At 28.2% G+C, this 15,058-nt stretch overlaps 1 protein-coding gene across 3 annotated transcripts; it reads right to left on the bottom strand.

Annotated features, from left to right (window-relative positions):
- Nucleotides 1–8,229: 8,229 nt before the first annotated feature.
- LOC105141352 (nudix hydrolase 15, mitochondrial-like) lies at nt 8,230–14,763 on the bottom strand. Of its 3 annotated transcripts, none has more exons than XM_011048539.1 (4): nt 14,303–14,757; nt 12,968–13,116; nt 12,757–12,876; nt 8,230–8,648 (listed from the first exon to the last, which is right to left on the bottom strand). In XM_011048539.1, the coding sequence occupies exons 1-4, from the start codon at nt 14,601–14,603 to the stop codon at nt 8,424–8,426; spliced, it is 795 nt and encodes a 264-aa protein (XP_011046841.1). In that variant the 5' UTR covers nt 14,604–14,757; the 3' UTR covers nt 8,230–8,423. The 3 variants fall into 3 exon arrangements, with proteins under 3 accessions (XP_011046841.1, XP_011046842.1, XP_011046843.1); XM_011048540.1 differs by having other exon boundaries at nt 12,968–13,110; nt 14,303–14,755; XM_011048541.1 differs by lacking the exon at nt 8,230–8,648 and adding an exon at nt 11,413–12,198 and having other exon boundaries at nt 14,303–14,763.
- Between the last annotated feature and the right edge of the window lie 295 nt (nt 14,764–15,058).

The raw sequence follows: 15,058 nt of genomic DNA, 5'->3' as shown, positions 1-15,058 counted from the left end.
GTTCACTAATTTGCTAGGCCTGCTAGACAAATATTAAAATTAAAGAAACGTTTGCAGAAAAGGACGATGCTATATGCTATTGAGATAAAGAATTAATTATGGCTCTTGGATTATACTTAGGATTCCTAACTTCCAACACCATTACGTTTAGCAATAATAATAATAATAATAATAATAATAATAATAATAATAATAATGTTATAGCCACCATATTTCTATGAGTCCACGAGGGGCTATTCAAATACAAAACTACATTACTGCATCGCTGAGAAGTCGAATCCAGGTTGTTTAGTCGCGGGATTAAAGTGTTGATCTAAAATTAATTATAAGTTCTCCAATAATAGGTAGTATTTGTATAGGAATGGAGACTTTATAATAATATGCATTTTAGTCTATTTCTATTATATAATAATTATTATTTATAAAACATGATTAAGATAAAAGTTAAAAAGATGATATATTTATTACTATATATTAGAATATTTATGTTTAAGTACTATGTATATAATTTGAAAATTATATTATATATGATTGGTTGTTAATCACCAAAGAAGTCAAATCATTAAGACAAATGAGTTTCAAATTGTACAATGTTCTCTCTTTTCAATCACCCATAAATTTTGATTTTTATAAATTTCATGATAATTATTTATTTATGGGTAAATTAAAGTTAATTATTATAAGATTGTAGGATCATCCAAAGGTGATAAGTTGTTTTTATGATTAATAAATATAATTACTGGTAATTAATATGTGCTATCATTTATGTTTATGTATATTCAAAGATAATAAATGCATTTAATTAGTGTATATATCATTACCATATCAAGTTGAATCATATTAGCATCATTATGATTTTTTTTTTTGTATATTGTTGCATCGTCCAAAAGAAATCATCACACACACACACATATATATATATATGAAATTTTTTTCTGAATCTATATATACTATATTTAGGTTTTGACTCAAAACATTAATGTTTGAGTATTTTTATGAATCTTTGCGGTATCTATTTATATTTCCCTTCATTCACATGCTTCTTCTATTCCAATGTTTAATGAGCTTAATTTTTGAATTAGTGTGAATAAATTCAATTTCACCTACGTGTTTTGGATCTTGACTCAACACTTTAAGTTGAGAAACCCATTGTTATTGCTGACACTAACAATGTTAAAGAAAAATCTTTCCATAAAGCTTGGACAAGATCAAACAGATTAAGCCTCATGTTTATACGAAAGAATATAATTAATAATATTAAGTCTGTTATTTCTAAAATTGAAAGTGTTAAGGAATTTATGATATTTGTGATAGAACATTTCTAAACTGATGGTAAGTCACTTGCTATGACATTAATGGGTACTTTAACTACCATAAAGTCTGGTGGTTCTTGTACCATGCATGAACATATCATTAAAATGATAAATATTGTAACAAGACTTAAGTCATTAAGAATGAACGTGGATGAGAACTTTCTTGTGTAATTTATTATTAACTTGTCATTTCCTGATCATGGTCCTTTTCAAATGAACTATAATACTATGAAGGATAAATGAAACGTGCATGAATTGCATAACATGCTTGTTTAAGAGGAAACGAGACATAAGAATCACGGAACCCATTCCATTCATTTTGTTAGCATTCAAGGAGCAGGAAAGAAAGTTGGTAAGCAAGTAATATGGAAAGGAAGAATATAGATCATTTAAGATAAATGAATCTTCTCTCCAAGTTTGTAAAAAGAAACATAAAAAAGATAAGTGTCACTTTTATGAAAAACCCAAACACTTTCAGAAAGATTGCCTAAAATATAAGGCATGGTTCAGAAAGAAAGGTAAGTCTAGTGTTTTTATATATTTCAAATTAAATTTAACTAAAATCCTTTATGATACTTGGTGGATTGATTTAGGATGTATAACTCATGTTTCTAAAAACTATGCTGTGATTTCTTTCATTCCAAACCACAAAACCAAATGAAAAGTTTGTCTATATAGAAAACAGAGTCAGAATTCCAGTTGAAGGTATAGGGACTTATCATTTGGTTCTAGACACATGATATCATTTAGACTTGTTTAAAATTCCTTATGTATACTTATTTTCTCAAAATATAGTTTCTTTATCCAAACTTGATAAAGCTGGATATTGTTTTAGATCTAGGAATGGATGTTTTAGTTTGTTTAAATATAACCGTCTTATTAGTTCTAATATTATTTTAAAAACCGGATTCAAGAACAGCTAATGGTTTCTTCATTGGTTACTTATACAAAATTAAAGGGTATAAATATTATTTTCCTAACGATAGCATAGGAATTATTAAAATTAAAAATGCTAAGTTTATTGAAAATAATGAATTTGGTGGGAGTGAAATAGTGTAGAATATAAAAATTCAAGAAGTTAAAGTACAAATCCTTTTATCTTTTACATCTTCTATAGTGTTGTTCCTTAAATTGTTGAACATTTCAACAATTATCAAGAACAATAAATTAATGATTATACGCCCTATCATGAAGACATTGTTGATGAACCTATAATAGATGAACAACAAGAAATAGCTTTAAGGAGGTCTTAAAGACAAAAAAAAGGTTTGCTATTTAAAATGATTATGTGGTATATCGAAAAGAGTCAGAATTTAACTAAGAAATTGGTATTGATCCAGTCTCATTTTCACATGCTATTGATATTGATAATTTTTAGAAATGGATTGATGCTATTAAAGATAAACTAAAATCTATGGAACAAAATAAAGTTTGAGACTTTGTTAAAATACCTAAAGGTTGTAATAGAGTCAGATGTAAATGGGTCTTCAAGATCACATGAGTCTCAAATGACAATGTTGAAAGATATAAAGACACACTTGTTACCAAAGGTTTTACTAAAAAAGATATAGATTACAAAAAGATTTTTCACTAGTGTCTAGGAAAGACTCATTTAGAATTATTATGACTTTAATAGCTTATCATGACATATAGTTGCATCAAATAGATGTAAGAATAATCTTCCTAAAAAGAGATTTAGAAAAAGTCTATATGGATCAACCTAAGGGATTTTCAATTGAAAAAAAGAGAGAGCATATGGTGTGCAAGTTTAAGAAATCAATATATAGACTTAAATAAGCTTTTAGACAATATTATCTCAAGTTTAATGATACCATTACTTCTTTTAAATTTAAGGAAAACATTGTTGACCAGTGTATATATATAAAGGTTAATGTCAGTGATTAGTACTTAAAAGTGTATTTTTATAAAGGTTTTATATCATCATTTTGCATTTGAAGTATCAATAACTCCTTAACTAAAACATGTTTTATAATAACATATCTAATAATATAAGATACCTTTAATTTGTGGTAAATGTTCATTTTAAATGCAGGCCTATCAAATAAATAAAATAATTGATTGATGAATTTAAGAACTAAAATTGAAAGGACAAAGAGATGGCCAAAATTAGAAAAGAGATCCCGGTGCAGTCCAAATTGAAACACTGTTTGGTAATTGGGTTATATATGGAGTTGTAGATCTCGGATTTAGATCTAATTTATTTAAAAATGTCATTTTCAAGTCTAAATTGTAGCAACAACAAAAAAGCCCGAATTTGTCCTACAACCCACACACTATTCAGTGTTTGGCCCATATATGGAGTTTTAGAAATCCAAATGACCTCTATTTTTTTCTGGAAAGATAAGTCAATTTTCTATAACTTTTATGTTTTCAAGTAGTTCTAATTCTGATGTTATTAATAAAGTTTTGGGCAGACAAGAGAAGATAAGGATTGTCACCAAGTCAAGAGTTGGCCACCCACTCATCAATTAGTCATCAAATCAATAGTTCCCAATTTTGGCCTATAAAAGGAGACATTTGCCATGCATTTAGGCATCTTGGTCTCCAGATCAAGATCATGCTCTTACTTTCTCTCTTTGTATTTTTTGTAATGTTTATGCTTTGCTTTCATTAATATCAAGTTTATGCCTTTCATTTCCTTTCCTTTACTTAGTTAACTTTTATGTTCTTATTTTGTTTATCTATTTTGCTTTCTTTCATTATGTCTAGCTAAGTTAGTTATGTCAAGGTGAAAAGGTTACACTAATGGTGTAAGAATAAGTATAATGTAAACTTAATATGGACTTTAATGTTTGATACTAACATGTTTTATATTTGTTATCTTGTTCACTCTTTAATACTTTGCTTGTTAAATGACTAATCTTGATTTATGTTGTATAACACTTGGTACAACAAATGCTTGGCACTTTCATAGCCCATAATGTATGGTATAACCGACACCTGAGCTATGAAAGAAACTTGATTTGTTGTTAACATAAACTAATGTAATCATGTTAACAATCTATAATCTGATTGGAACCTCCTTTGTGTGTGGTTTCCAATTGAATAATAAGAGTTTATACTATACTTGTTTGACATACTATTAGTAGATCCTCTAACCTTGACATTCGTTGTTATTATTGTTTAATCCTTACGTTAATCTTCTATCTCAAAGTTCTCATTAACTTCTTCTTCTTCTTCTTTGTTACTACTACTACTACTACTACTACTACTACTATTATTGTTATTGTTAATATTGTTGTTGTTGTTGTTATTGTACTATTATTATATATAATTTATACAATTAATCTCCCTGTGGTTCGACTCCGGTTTTGCCGGGTTATTATTACTTCGACACTCCTGCATTTGGGAGAAGACATCAATATTTTGATCATGTCAGTGAGCAAGTTCATATTTCTAATTCTATATGTTGATGATATCTTGCTTGTAACTAATGATCATGGTTTACATGAGATTAAGAAATTTTTCTCTAATACCTTTAAGATGAAAGACATAAGAGGGATAACTTATGTGATTGTGATTGAAATATTCCAAGATAAATCAGAAGGATGGTTAAGATTATCTCAAAAGGCCTATTAAAAAAGAAGATAAGTTTAGTTTCATTCAATGCCTAAGGAATGAATTGAAACATAAATAAATGGAAGGAATTCTATATGCATTAATTGTTAGGAGCTTGATGCATGCTCAAACTTGTATTAGGCCAAACATCAATTTTGCTATTAAAATGTTAATCATGTACCAAATTAATCCAAGTTTAAATCATTAAAAGGCCGCAAAGAAAATATTGAGATACTTGTAAGGAATGAAAGACTATATGCTCACTTATAAAAATTTGATCATCTTAAGATGACTATATATTTAGATTTAGATTCATATTTTGCTGGATATGTGGATATAAGAAAATCCATATTTGGTTATTTGCTCATTTTAGCTGGAGGAACAATTTTATAGAAGAGTGCAAAATAATCTATTATTACTGCATCCATTAGGAAAGCTAAATTTATAGCATGCACGCTTTGAGGCTACAATTAAGGAAAATTAGTTGTAAAACATTATTTCAAGACCTGGAGTAGTTGAAAATATCACTAAGTCGCTGAAAATTTATTGAGATAACTCTACAACTGTAATTTTTTTTTCCTAAGAATGATATGTATTCAAGAGGTGCAAACATATAAAGTTGAAATACTTTGTTGTCAAATAATAATTTTAGGAACAAGGAGTGTCAATTGAACACATTAGCACTAATCTTATGATTGCTGATACATTAACAGAAGGATTGTCGTCGAAGATTTTAAGCAATCTTGTAGAAAGGATAGTATCATGGCATATAATTGTTCATATTATCTCATGACTTTATGATGATTATATATTTGACACCATGAGCTTAATTATAAAGATGTTTATGATATTTCTTGTTTCCTATTTGGTATACATGATTGAATTAGAATAATTATAACAAGAATTAATTGACTTTGACAAAGACATTATTGTTGGACCGATAATGTGCTTCTCATTTAGATATCATGTTAGGTAAAGACTAATATTGTAGTGCATGGAAAGAACCATGTCTAATAGATGATATACAACCACCATGACTCTTATTAGTTCTTACTTGATTATGATATATGGTGATACCAATGTATGTAAAGTTTTAGTGTTACTGTATACGCATAATTGCTAAGATTTTATGATATTATGCGAATATGATAAACATAAATTTTTAAGATCACAAGTATTATGATTTTATTTGATTATTCATAATTACAATTAGATAATTGCTAACAGTTAGTTGAAGAGAAAATATTATAAAATTTCAAATTAATGTTTCTATATGATGATTTTATTTGGCATAATTCTTTGTTACGTTTTCTTGTTGTTTCTGCCTGTGCACACACGCACACATGAATTTAGAATATTATCCAATGTTAATAGACAATATTCATACCACCTTGAAAGGTGCCGTGAACTTGCCGTGCCTGCTCGGTCAAGATGCATGTGGAACACATGGAATACTTTGTAAGATACAGGCAAAAACAGCAGATGAAAGATTGACTGACCAACACAAAGATTGCTGTGTCAAAAAGGGAATGGTGTGTCTCTATTCGATTCATACACTCAAGGAAAATTCTTGCCTTGATTATATTTGATGATTATCTCTAATTATTTCATCAAGGTATTTATCTATAAGTACAAAGCTTGCTTAATTAAGATTAATTCCTTAATTAAGTTGAGCTGAGAGTTGTGTCTTCTAGCCCCTTGAGAAAATGGGATGAAATTTCTTTGAAATCGGCCAATTCAAGAAATAGAAAAATGGGATTTATCCGTACACGTTGGTGGATAAAGTCTTGTTTGAAAAAACACTAGTTAATCATAAACTTAGTCCATGTAGTTTATCAAAATCAATTAATTAATCCTCATAGTTTTGGAAATCAAATATTTAATCTCTTAAATCCATTCATAAATTAATCATTTTCATCTATTTCAAAATTAACTCTTAACTTACTTTTTTTAAAATTCAAAATTAACTCTTAACTTACTTTTTTTTTTTAAAAATAGAACAAGGAAACAAGTAAGTGGGCAACATGGAAAGATTAAGTACAACCACTACTAATCAAGAGATTATTTAATTGATTTTGATACTACAAGAATTAATTATTATATTTCGATAAAGTTATAATTAATTTGATAAAAAAAACAACGTGACTTTTCAAGCTGAGATGGATTTAAAGACCTGGCCTAGACGGGAATCGGAAGGGCATATTTTGATTTTAGACTAGAAAAATCATGTCCAAGTCTTTTGCTTTTGCGTACAAACTAGAAAGAGCAATTAATTATGAAGATTCTTGCTGGTCAGTGATGGAGATGCTGGGGAACCAGGATGGAAGGAAGGTTGGCGTTAGATATATAGCAAGACAAATACAACGACTATCTAATCAAATGACTTTGACTAAGACATGGTCTTAGCTTTCGTTTTAAACATTTCCCTAATTTGTTACAAAATTCTATTAAAAAAATGATAATTTAATGTCTAATCAAATTGTTGCAGCTCTTTGAAATTCATAAGAGTTCATTTTACATGATTCATAAATAAATTAAAATGCTTTAAATTGAAAGTGCAATTTTTTTAAGGAAAAGATGAAGGCCAAGTAATCCACAAATTATGGATTTTGATTAAATAAAAAATCTGACCCAATTTTTTTTATTTTAATTAAAAAAAATATTATTTATAACCAATCATATTTATAATTTCTCTATAAAAAATAGCTTAAATTGAAATTTGCAAAAGTCATGTATGTCCCAAACATATTAACACAACAAACACAAACTAAATCTATTCCAATACCTATTTAATATATATCCTTGAATTCAATATTGTGACGACTTTAAAATTTTAAGGAGATAAAAAAAAAAGATATTTGACTTTTTGTTTTTAAAGAGAAAAAGGTTTAGTTTAAAAAGTTGTTACCTAATATTATAATAAGTAGAAATCCTAACTGATCAATAAAATTTTTATGATATATGACTAATTATATATAAAAAAAGATACTATTATCCTTTAAATATCATATATGAAATAAGCTATATCACTGATTCTGTTTTAAATTGCTAAAGATTTGTTATATATGCTATAAATAGTCTATTTATAATATTTATGATTTTAATATCAATGAATATTCAACTTCAAATACTTTAGTTCTAGTATTGATAATTATTACATGATTAAAAAATAAATTAAAATAATAAGTGAAAGTGAAATTTTTCTTAAAAAATAGATGCAGGACAAGTAATCCATAAATTATAGATTTTGATTAAATAAACAATCTGACTTTTGATTTTAATAAAAAAATATTATTTTTAATAAATCATATTTATAATTTCTCTATAAAATCCGAAGTTAAAAAATAACTTTGATTGAAATTTGCAGAAGTCATATATATACCAAACTTGTTAACACAACAAACAGAAACTAAATCTATTCCATTTGCTTAATATATATAACAATAAATTCTATTATTTTGTGTTATCTAATCCTTGTGACTGCATGAACTCTTTAACTTGTAATTACCGCATGCAGAAATGTGGTAATCGTCATGCAATACTATTATTGTTCAAGGCCTTTTGTAATTGTTGAAAATCTCGGAGATGATGCTCGAAACATGGAGGCCGCTGGTAGATGACAGAGGCTGCTTCAATAAGAATGCTTGCTGTTAAGCCCCATATGAGAAAAACTCCTTTCTCGGATTCAAAATCGAAGAGATGGAGAGAATAGTTCCAACCCATCCATTCCTTCTCTTCCCATCGATGATTTTCTTCCTATATGGAAAAACAGAAAGTGTTGAGCACCATTAAGCACAACTAATATGCTCATTTTTCTCAAATTAAGATGAAGATGTTTAACAGAAATTCTCCAATTCACTCCAGAAAAATATCAAATACCAACAAAAAAAAATGATATTTACAGATGTTTAACAGAAATTCTCCAATTCACTCTAGAAAACTATCAAATACCAACAAAAAAAAATATTGATAAATTACAATGATATTTACGGATAAAAAATCACTTTGATATTTCCGTTGGTGAATACCTGTGGAATTCCTGGTGGAATTCAAAGAATAAAAAAAATTGAACAAATATTCTCTCGTTAATTCCGTCGGCATCTAATGTATCAATATTTCAAATGGAATTATCGATGATAATTTGCCTATCTATACCATATGAAAAATAACAAGATCTTATAAGTATAGAAAGAAATAAAAAGAATTTTTTTGTTGGTAGAGTTGAAAAGAATATTATTGCACTATTGGTAGTGTCAATGAAAAATTATATGATGTGGTATCGCAATATAAGAGCATTGTGTTTGATTTTTAATCTAGTAAGTAGAAGTTTCCTGATTTTAATGTAACACACAATTGGATAATTTTTTTTTGGAAGCTTTCTTATTTAAAGACTAATCGCTTCTGTGATAATTCGGATGTTATGTGTGTGTGTATATATATATATATATAAACATGTTTAAAAACACTTTAATATGGTGATGAATGAGAAAGGAAAGATAAAGGACAATATAAAAGATAGAATGAATATATCTTTTGTTTTTCATCATAAAAATATGAAGTTATTTTATGATAGGTCATGAGTCACAAAACTCAAAGTCAATTTTATTTTAGATAAGAATACACATTTACTCGTTTACTAATGACTTAAGATTTTCTTGATAAATGTGCTTCAAACATATCTAAATTGATGAATTTAAAGGATGACAGATTGTATGGAATGAAGAGTTATAACTGCTATATATTTATGTTAACACTATTTCCATTTATTTTCAGGGATTTATTTTCAAAATAGATATGAGATGCACTTGTAAAGATTAATAATTTTTTTAGAAATGTGTGCTATAACAAGTTGCATACCAAACATGTGGAAAAGCTTGAAATGAATATTTTTCAAACAATTTACAAACTCGAGATGATATTTCTCCATCATTTTTCAACTCAATTGGGCATCTTCTCATATATTTATTGTTTGAGGTAAAAGTTGGAGTTCCTATCCATGTATCTATTTGAGAGGTTAAGAATTACATATACATCATAAGTAAATTTTTATCGTTTGTTTTCCTTTAAAAAATAAAATATTCAATATTCAATCTATGCAAATACTTGTTCAACTTAAAAAAAAAAGAGAGTTAAAAATAAGATGCATGTTGATGTTTTGATATGCGAGATTTATATTTAATATATATCTTATACTATTTTAAGCTTTACTTAAGAAAAAGAATCAATCGCATTCCAAGCTAAGATGATGGTGTGAAAATACATTTTATATGAGAATTTGTCAATATTTTTCTATCCTGGATGACTTTTATCCAAAAATATAGTAAGGAGAAGATACTTGATAGAAATTAAATTTAAATATGTAAATAATTATATGTAATTTAGTTGCGATGAATTGAGACCTTTTATTCAATAATTGTAATATTAACATATTGTTATCTTTTAAAAAACTTTTTTCTTATACTCTTATATAAACTGATAGATTAAATAATTTCTTATAGGTAATATTGTTAATTTTTACTATCCTAAAATTCACATATAAATAAATTTTAAAATTCTCAATTACAAGATGAATAATTTATCACGCGGTTTAAAACTCATATCAACAGTACTTAATACCTCTTAACTCCCATAATATTAAATTTATTACCTTCCCCTTTAATTGTTAGTGGTTCATGTACCAAAATTATCAAATAAGTGGTAATGCTTGTGATAATTTGAATGTGATATGTTTAAGTTTAAAAGAAAGATAAGTGTTATAATGAGTTTTTTTAAATGAATATGTCTCTCATAGTTTTCATAACTCAAATTCTAAACCCTTAATTTTTGTATTTATTTCAAAAAATCCAAAAAATATTTCTTCAATAAATTTAGTTATTGTGTTATTTTCATCATTTTTAGGTATTAAAAATAATCATAAATAAATAAAAAATAAAAAATATAACTGGGGTTGAAATTGAACCATTAATTGAGTATCACAGGAAAAAATTAAGTTTGAGAATTTTTGGTACATAATGGAGGTTTCAATTGAAGAGAAATTTAGAAAATAGCTTAATTTGGTTAATATTGAAAGAAATTTGAAGTTTAAGGATGATTTTGAAACAAATAGCCAAGTTAGAGATCAATGAAGAGTTTAATTGAAAAAGTAATTTGAAATCAACAATCAATTTGATTTAAAAATGAAGAACAAAGGATGAATTTGCATCAAATAGTTAAATTCAATGAACAAATTGATATCATTAGGAACATAATAATAAAAAATATATGAATTCAGAATTTTTGGAAAATAAAAATAAATTGGAATTGAAAAAATCAATTAATTTTAAATTGAAAGAAATCTCAAGATTAAATATCTTAATTGAATGAAATTGAAAAACTAAAAAGACAAGGACTGTATGATAAAATATTAATAGGACCACTTGAATTTTTATTTAATTTAATTTCAGTTCCGTTTGTTTTCATTTCAATTAATTCAATTCAATTCAATTAATTCTATTTCAGTTGAATTGAATTGAATTAAATTCAAACCAACTCATTTATTTCATTTCAATTGATTTAGTCCAAATTAATTCAATTTAGTTTAGATTCCAATTGAATCAAGAAACTTAGCTATTAAACTAGATTTTAAATATCCCTACTTCATCTCTCAAATCCCATAATTCTAGCCCAAAATCTTCAATCAAGACCCGAAATCAAATCCTAAATTATTCCCACAAGCCTCGCCTTTGATGGGCTTCAAAAGCCTGCAACAAAGAGAGAACTCGGGAGGAACAAGAGTGGAGGAACGAAAAAACCAGAGGGAGCCTCTGTTTCATGGATTAAAAAAATACTGAAGAGTAGGCTTAAACCCTTAATGCCCTCCTTCAACACCACCATCTTCATCACACTCACGACAGCCTCTCTTCCAGTAATAGCCTCCATAAAAGAAAACAACAAAACAAAACCTGATCAACCCAAATCTTAGTCATTAAAAAATAATAATTCAGACTAGTAGCCGCTTGTTCTCCCTCTCTCACAGACAGTGCTCATACCCCCAAAATCATAAAGTCAAGTCATTGTTTATCTTCCTCCTCCGCCGTTGCTCCTTTTTTATCCCAGTTTAGCCACCACCACGTCCAACAGTCTCACCATCACAAACCCACAGTAAAAAACATACACCCATCAACACTTAAAATGTCCACCATCCCTAAGCCAAAAAACCAAGCACCTCCATCTTGAGCTATACCAACTCTTCTACTCGAGACCACTCGCTCACAGCCACCGAGACTTCCACATTTGTCACCCCCTCTTCAACTGATGAACAACGTCCCTGTTTTAATTGTATTGTTTGTTTTAACTTTTTTCTAAATAACTACATATAATATGTACAGAATTATTGTCGGAATGTGAAATACAATTACCATCGGACTTGATTTCTTGAAGGGTTTCAAAGCATTCAAAAAAATTTACAGGAATTGTCACTGTTGATGTAATTTTTTTATAAATTAATTCTTATAATTACCAATGAATTTACCTTTGATTTATCTCATTGATAATTTGCAATAATTACTATAGATTTACCGACAAAATTATTACTAGTTAATTTTTTTTGTTTGAGACGTTATTAATTTAAACTGAAAATTTATTAATGATTATATTTTTAATAGAAAATAAATCACCCACAATATGTTTTCTACCAATATTTTACCGTTTGTTATTAATTGTAATTCTGATGAAATCAGACTTTAATCAGCGATGAAATATTTCTTATTTCTTTCTTGTTTTGCTATTTTCTAGTAGTGATTATGTGTTTTGCATTTGTCAAATATTGTTCGTGCATGCAACTTTTGAAAAATAAAAGATTGAGGTATGGAGAGGGTCTGAAAACCTTGAGAAACATTTCCAGTGGGACATCAAAAAGAGTGTCAACTTCGTCCGTATTTAGTACAGGCTTGAAGTCTTCTACCCTGGCTAGCAGCCCTACCACAGGAACAACCTTCAGCTGGTGCTGCATGAAGAACACTGGTTCGATCAGGATCATCAGATAGTTTGAGTCATATAAATTACCAAGAGGAAATTATACATCACTACATATATACCTGGGAAATAAAGGGCTCTAAGTTTGCCACAACTTGAACAAGATGAGGATCCAAACCTATCTCTTCCATGGCTTCCCTTAATGCAGTTGCAGAGTCATCTACATCTCCTTCTTCCATCTTCCCACCCGGCAATGCTACATCTCCTGCTTCTTGCAAATAATAATAATAATTTAGGAGTCCCTTAATTATTTTTTGATCAAAATTTTTTTTAGAAAATGTTTTACCTCTTCTGTCATTTTTATAGTTTGCTAATGTTTAGCTCTTTTGTACTCTACTTCTGTTCTACTAATAATCTGATTCATAAAAGAAATTGTTTTTTGGCAGAACTCATATCTAGTGAGATAGGGAAGTAGGAAAAATCATACAAGTGATGGAATTAAATCATTGTAATTAAAATAAAATTACCTTTTAGTGTAATTTGTCTAAAAAAAATTATAAAAATAAATGCCATGGTAGATACACATTATAATACTATTTCATAATTGTCATCATTATATATTTTATTATTATTTGTCTTAATTTTTGTGGAAATTGTGATATATTTTTCCCAATATATGTTAGATATAAATTTAACATTTGAAGTTATATCATAATTCCAACTAAAACTAATATAATGTACTTCAAAGTTAAATAAATGCAGCTAAACATGTATAATAAAAATAAATACTTGAAATACTACTATATATAACATGTATTTCTAATTACGTTTACTCAAAATGTTGACATAATTATCGAATAATTGTCACTAGATTCTATCTTGTAGAAGTGTGTGTACGAAGCTAAACGAAGTGAGATTTCAACTGAAGAGAATTAATCCACTCAAGAACCAATTTTATGTAGTAGTACTTGTAAACCTAGGTCAATTATACTTTTTTTTCATTAATTACCATATCTATTTTAAGCATTTTTTTCAGGGAATTCTTGTTGGAAAATCATTTGTGCCGGAGAAAAGCAGTCACCATATATATAATCTTGGTGTTGATGAGCCTCCCCATCATGATACTTAAATCAGTAGCCTTGCAAAATTATGTTATGGAACTGTAGTCTCCCTCCTTTAATCCTTTTTCTCCCTAGCAATTGAATCCTTTTATTGTTCGAATCCTCTTGTGAAAGAGACACACCAGCAGTATCCCACTATAATTAGACAAACCAATTAAATTTTGGCATTCGATAATCTATTTCAGCCCTATTTGCTCCCTAATGATGGTTGGTGTAGCAGTGGAGAAAATCTTTGTGAAAAATAATGCTTGCCAAGTGTAAATTACAACTTATAATTTATATAAAACTCAAAATACTTGGAAGTTTTCAATTCATTCTATACATTTGATTAATTACCTGGATGAGAAGACAACTTCATAGATCTCTTAGTAAGAATAACACGTAGCTCGCCTTCATTGCCTTCAAAGAGGCAAATCAAGACAGCCGCTCTCTTCTTCCTCCAATTCACCAAGCAAAACTCATCACTTGTATTATCATCAAAGTGCTCTACTTCCATAGTATTCACTCTAGGTGGAGTAAGAAATTGGAGCTGCTCTGCAATTTTTTGTAGCGTTTGGCTGCCACAGAACATGCCCTTTTTGAAGCCAGCGTTTTCCATGCACGTAGAGGGCACAGTAATGCAAGCCATGTTAATCATAAATTGATTTTTGACAAGTGATCTTGTTCTGTGAGATCGATATATAGAGAACACAACAATATCTTGTTTAGGAGAATCATTCCCTTTCTTCTTGTTGGTTTTACATATTTTCCTACATTGAGCTGAGCCATGGATCGAAAAAAATTAAAGAAATTTATAGAACTTTTATTTATTAATTGTCAAATAAGGAACATATCCTCTAGCAACCCTTTAGCAACTGCATAGAAGAATCACTACGGGGCATATATACCCAAGTCGAACATATCTAGGGTAGAGCTTCGGTTATATATGCTACGCAATTGATTGTCTCTTATCACCATAAAGTTCTAAGATTGTGTTATTCTCATCGATATAAATGTCTATAGAAGCATGAAAGGTTATCTACAATGATGACAAAATATGACTGGTTATGTTATGAATACATGGCAAAATATATATCTATAGTAGAAATTAAA

This window comes from Populus euphratica, unplaced genomic scaffold, assembly GCF_000495115.2.
Source record: "Populus euphratica unplaced genomic scaffold, PopEup_1.0 scaffold329.1, whole genome shotgun sequence".
Classification (NCBI taxonomy): Eukaryota; Viridiplantae; Streptophyta; class Magnoliopsida; order Malpighiales; family Salicaceae; genus Populus; species Populus euphratica.
Note: the sequence above shows the minus strand (reverse complement) of the source record. Positions and strands in the feature narration are given on the sequence as shown.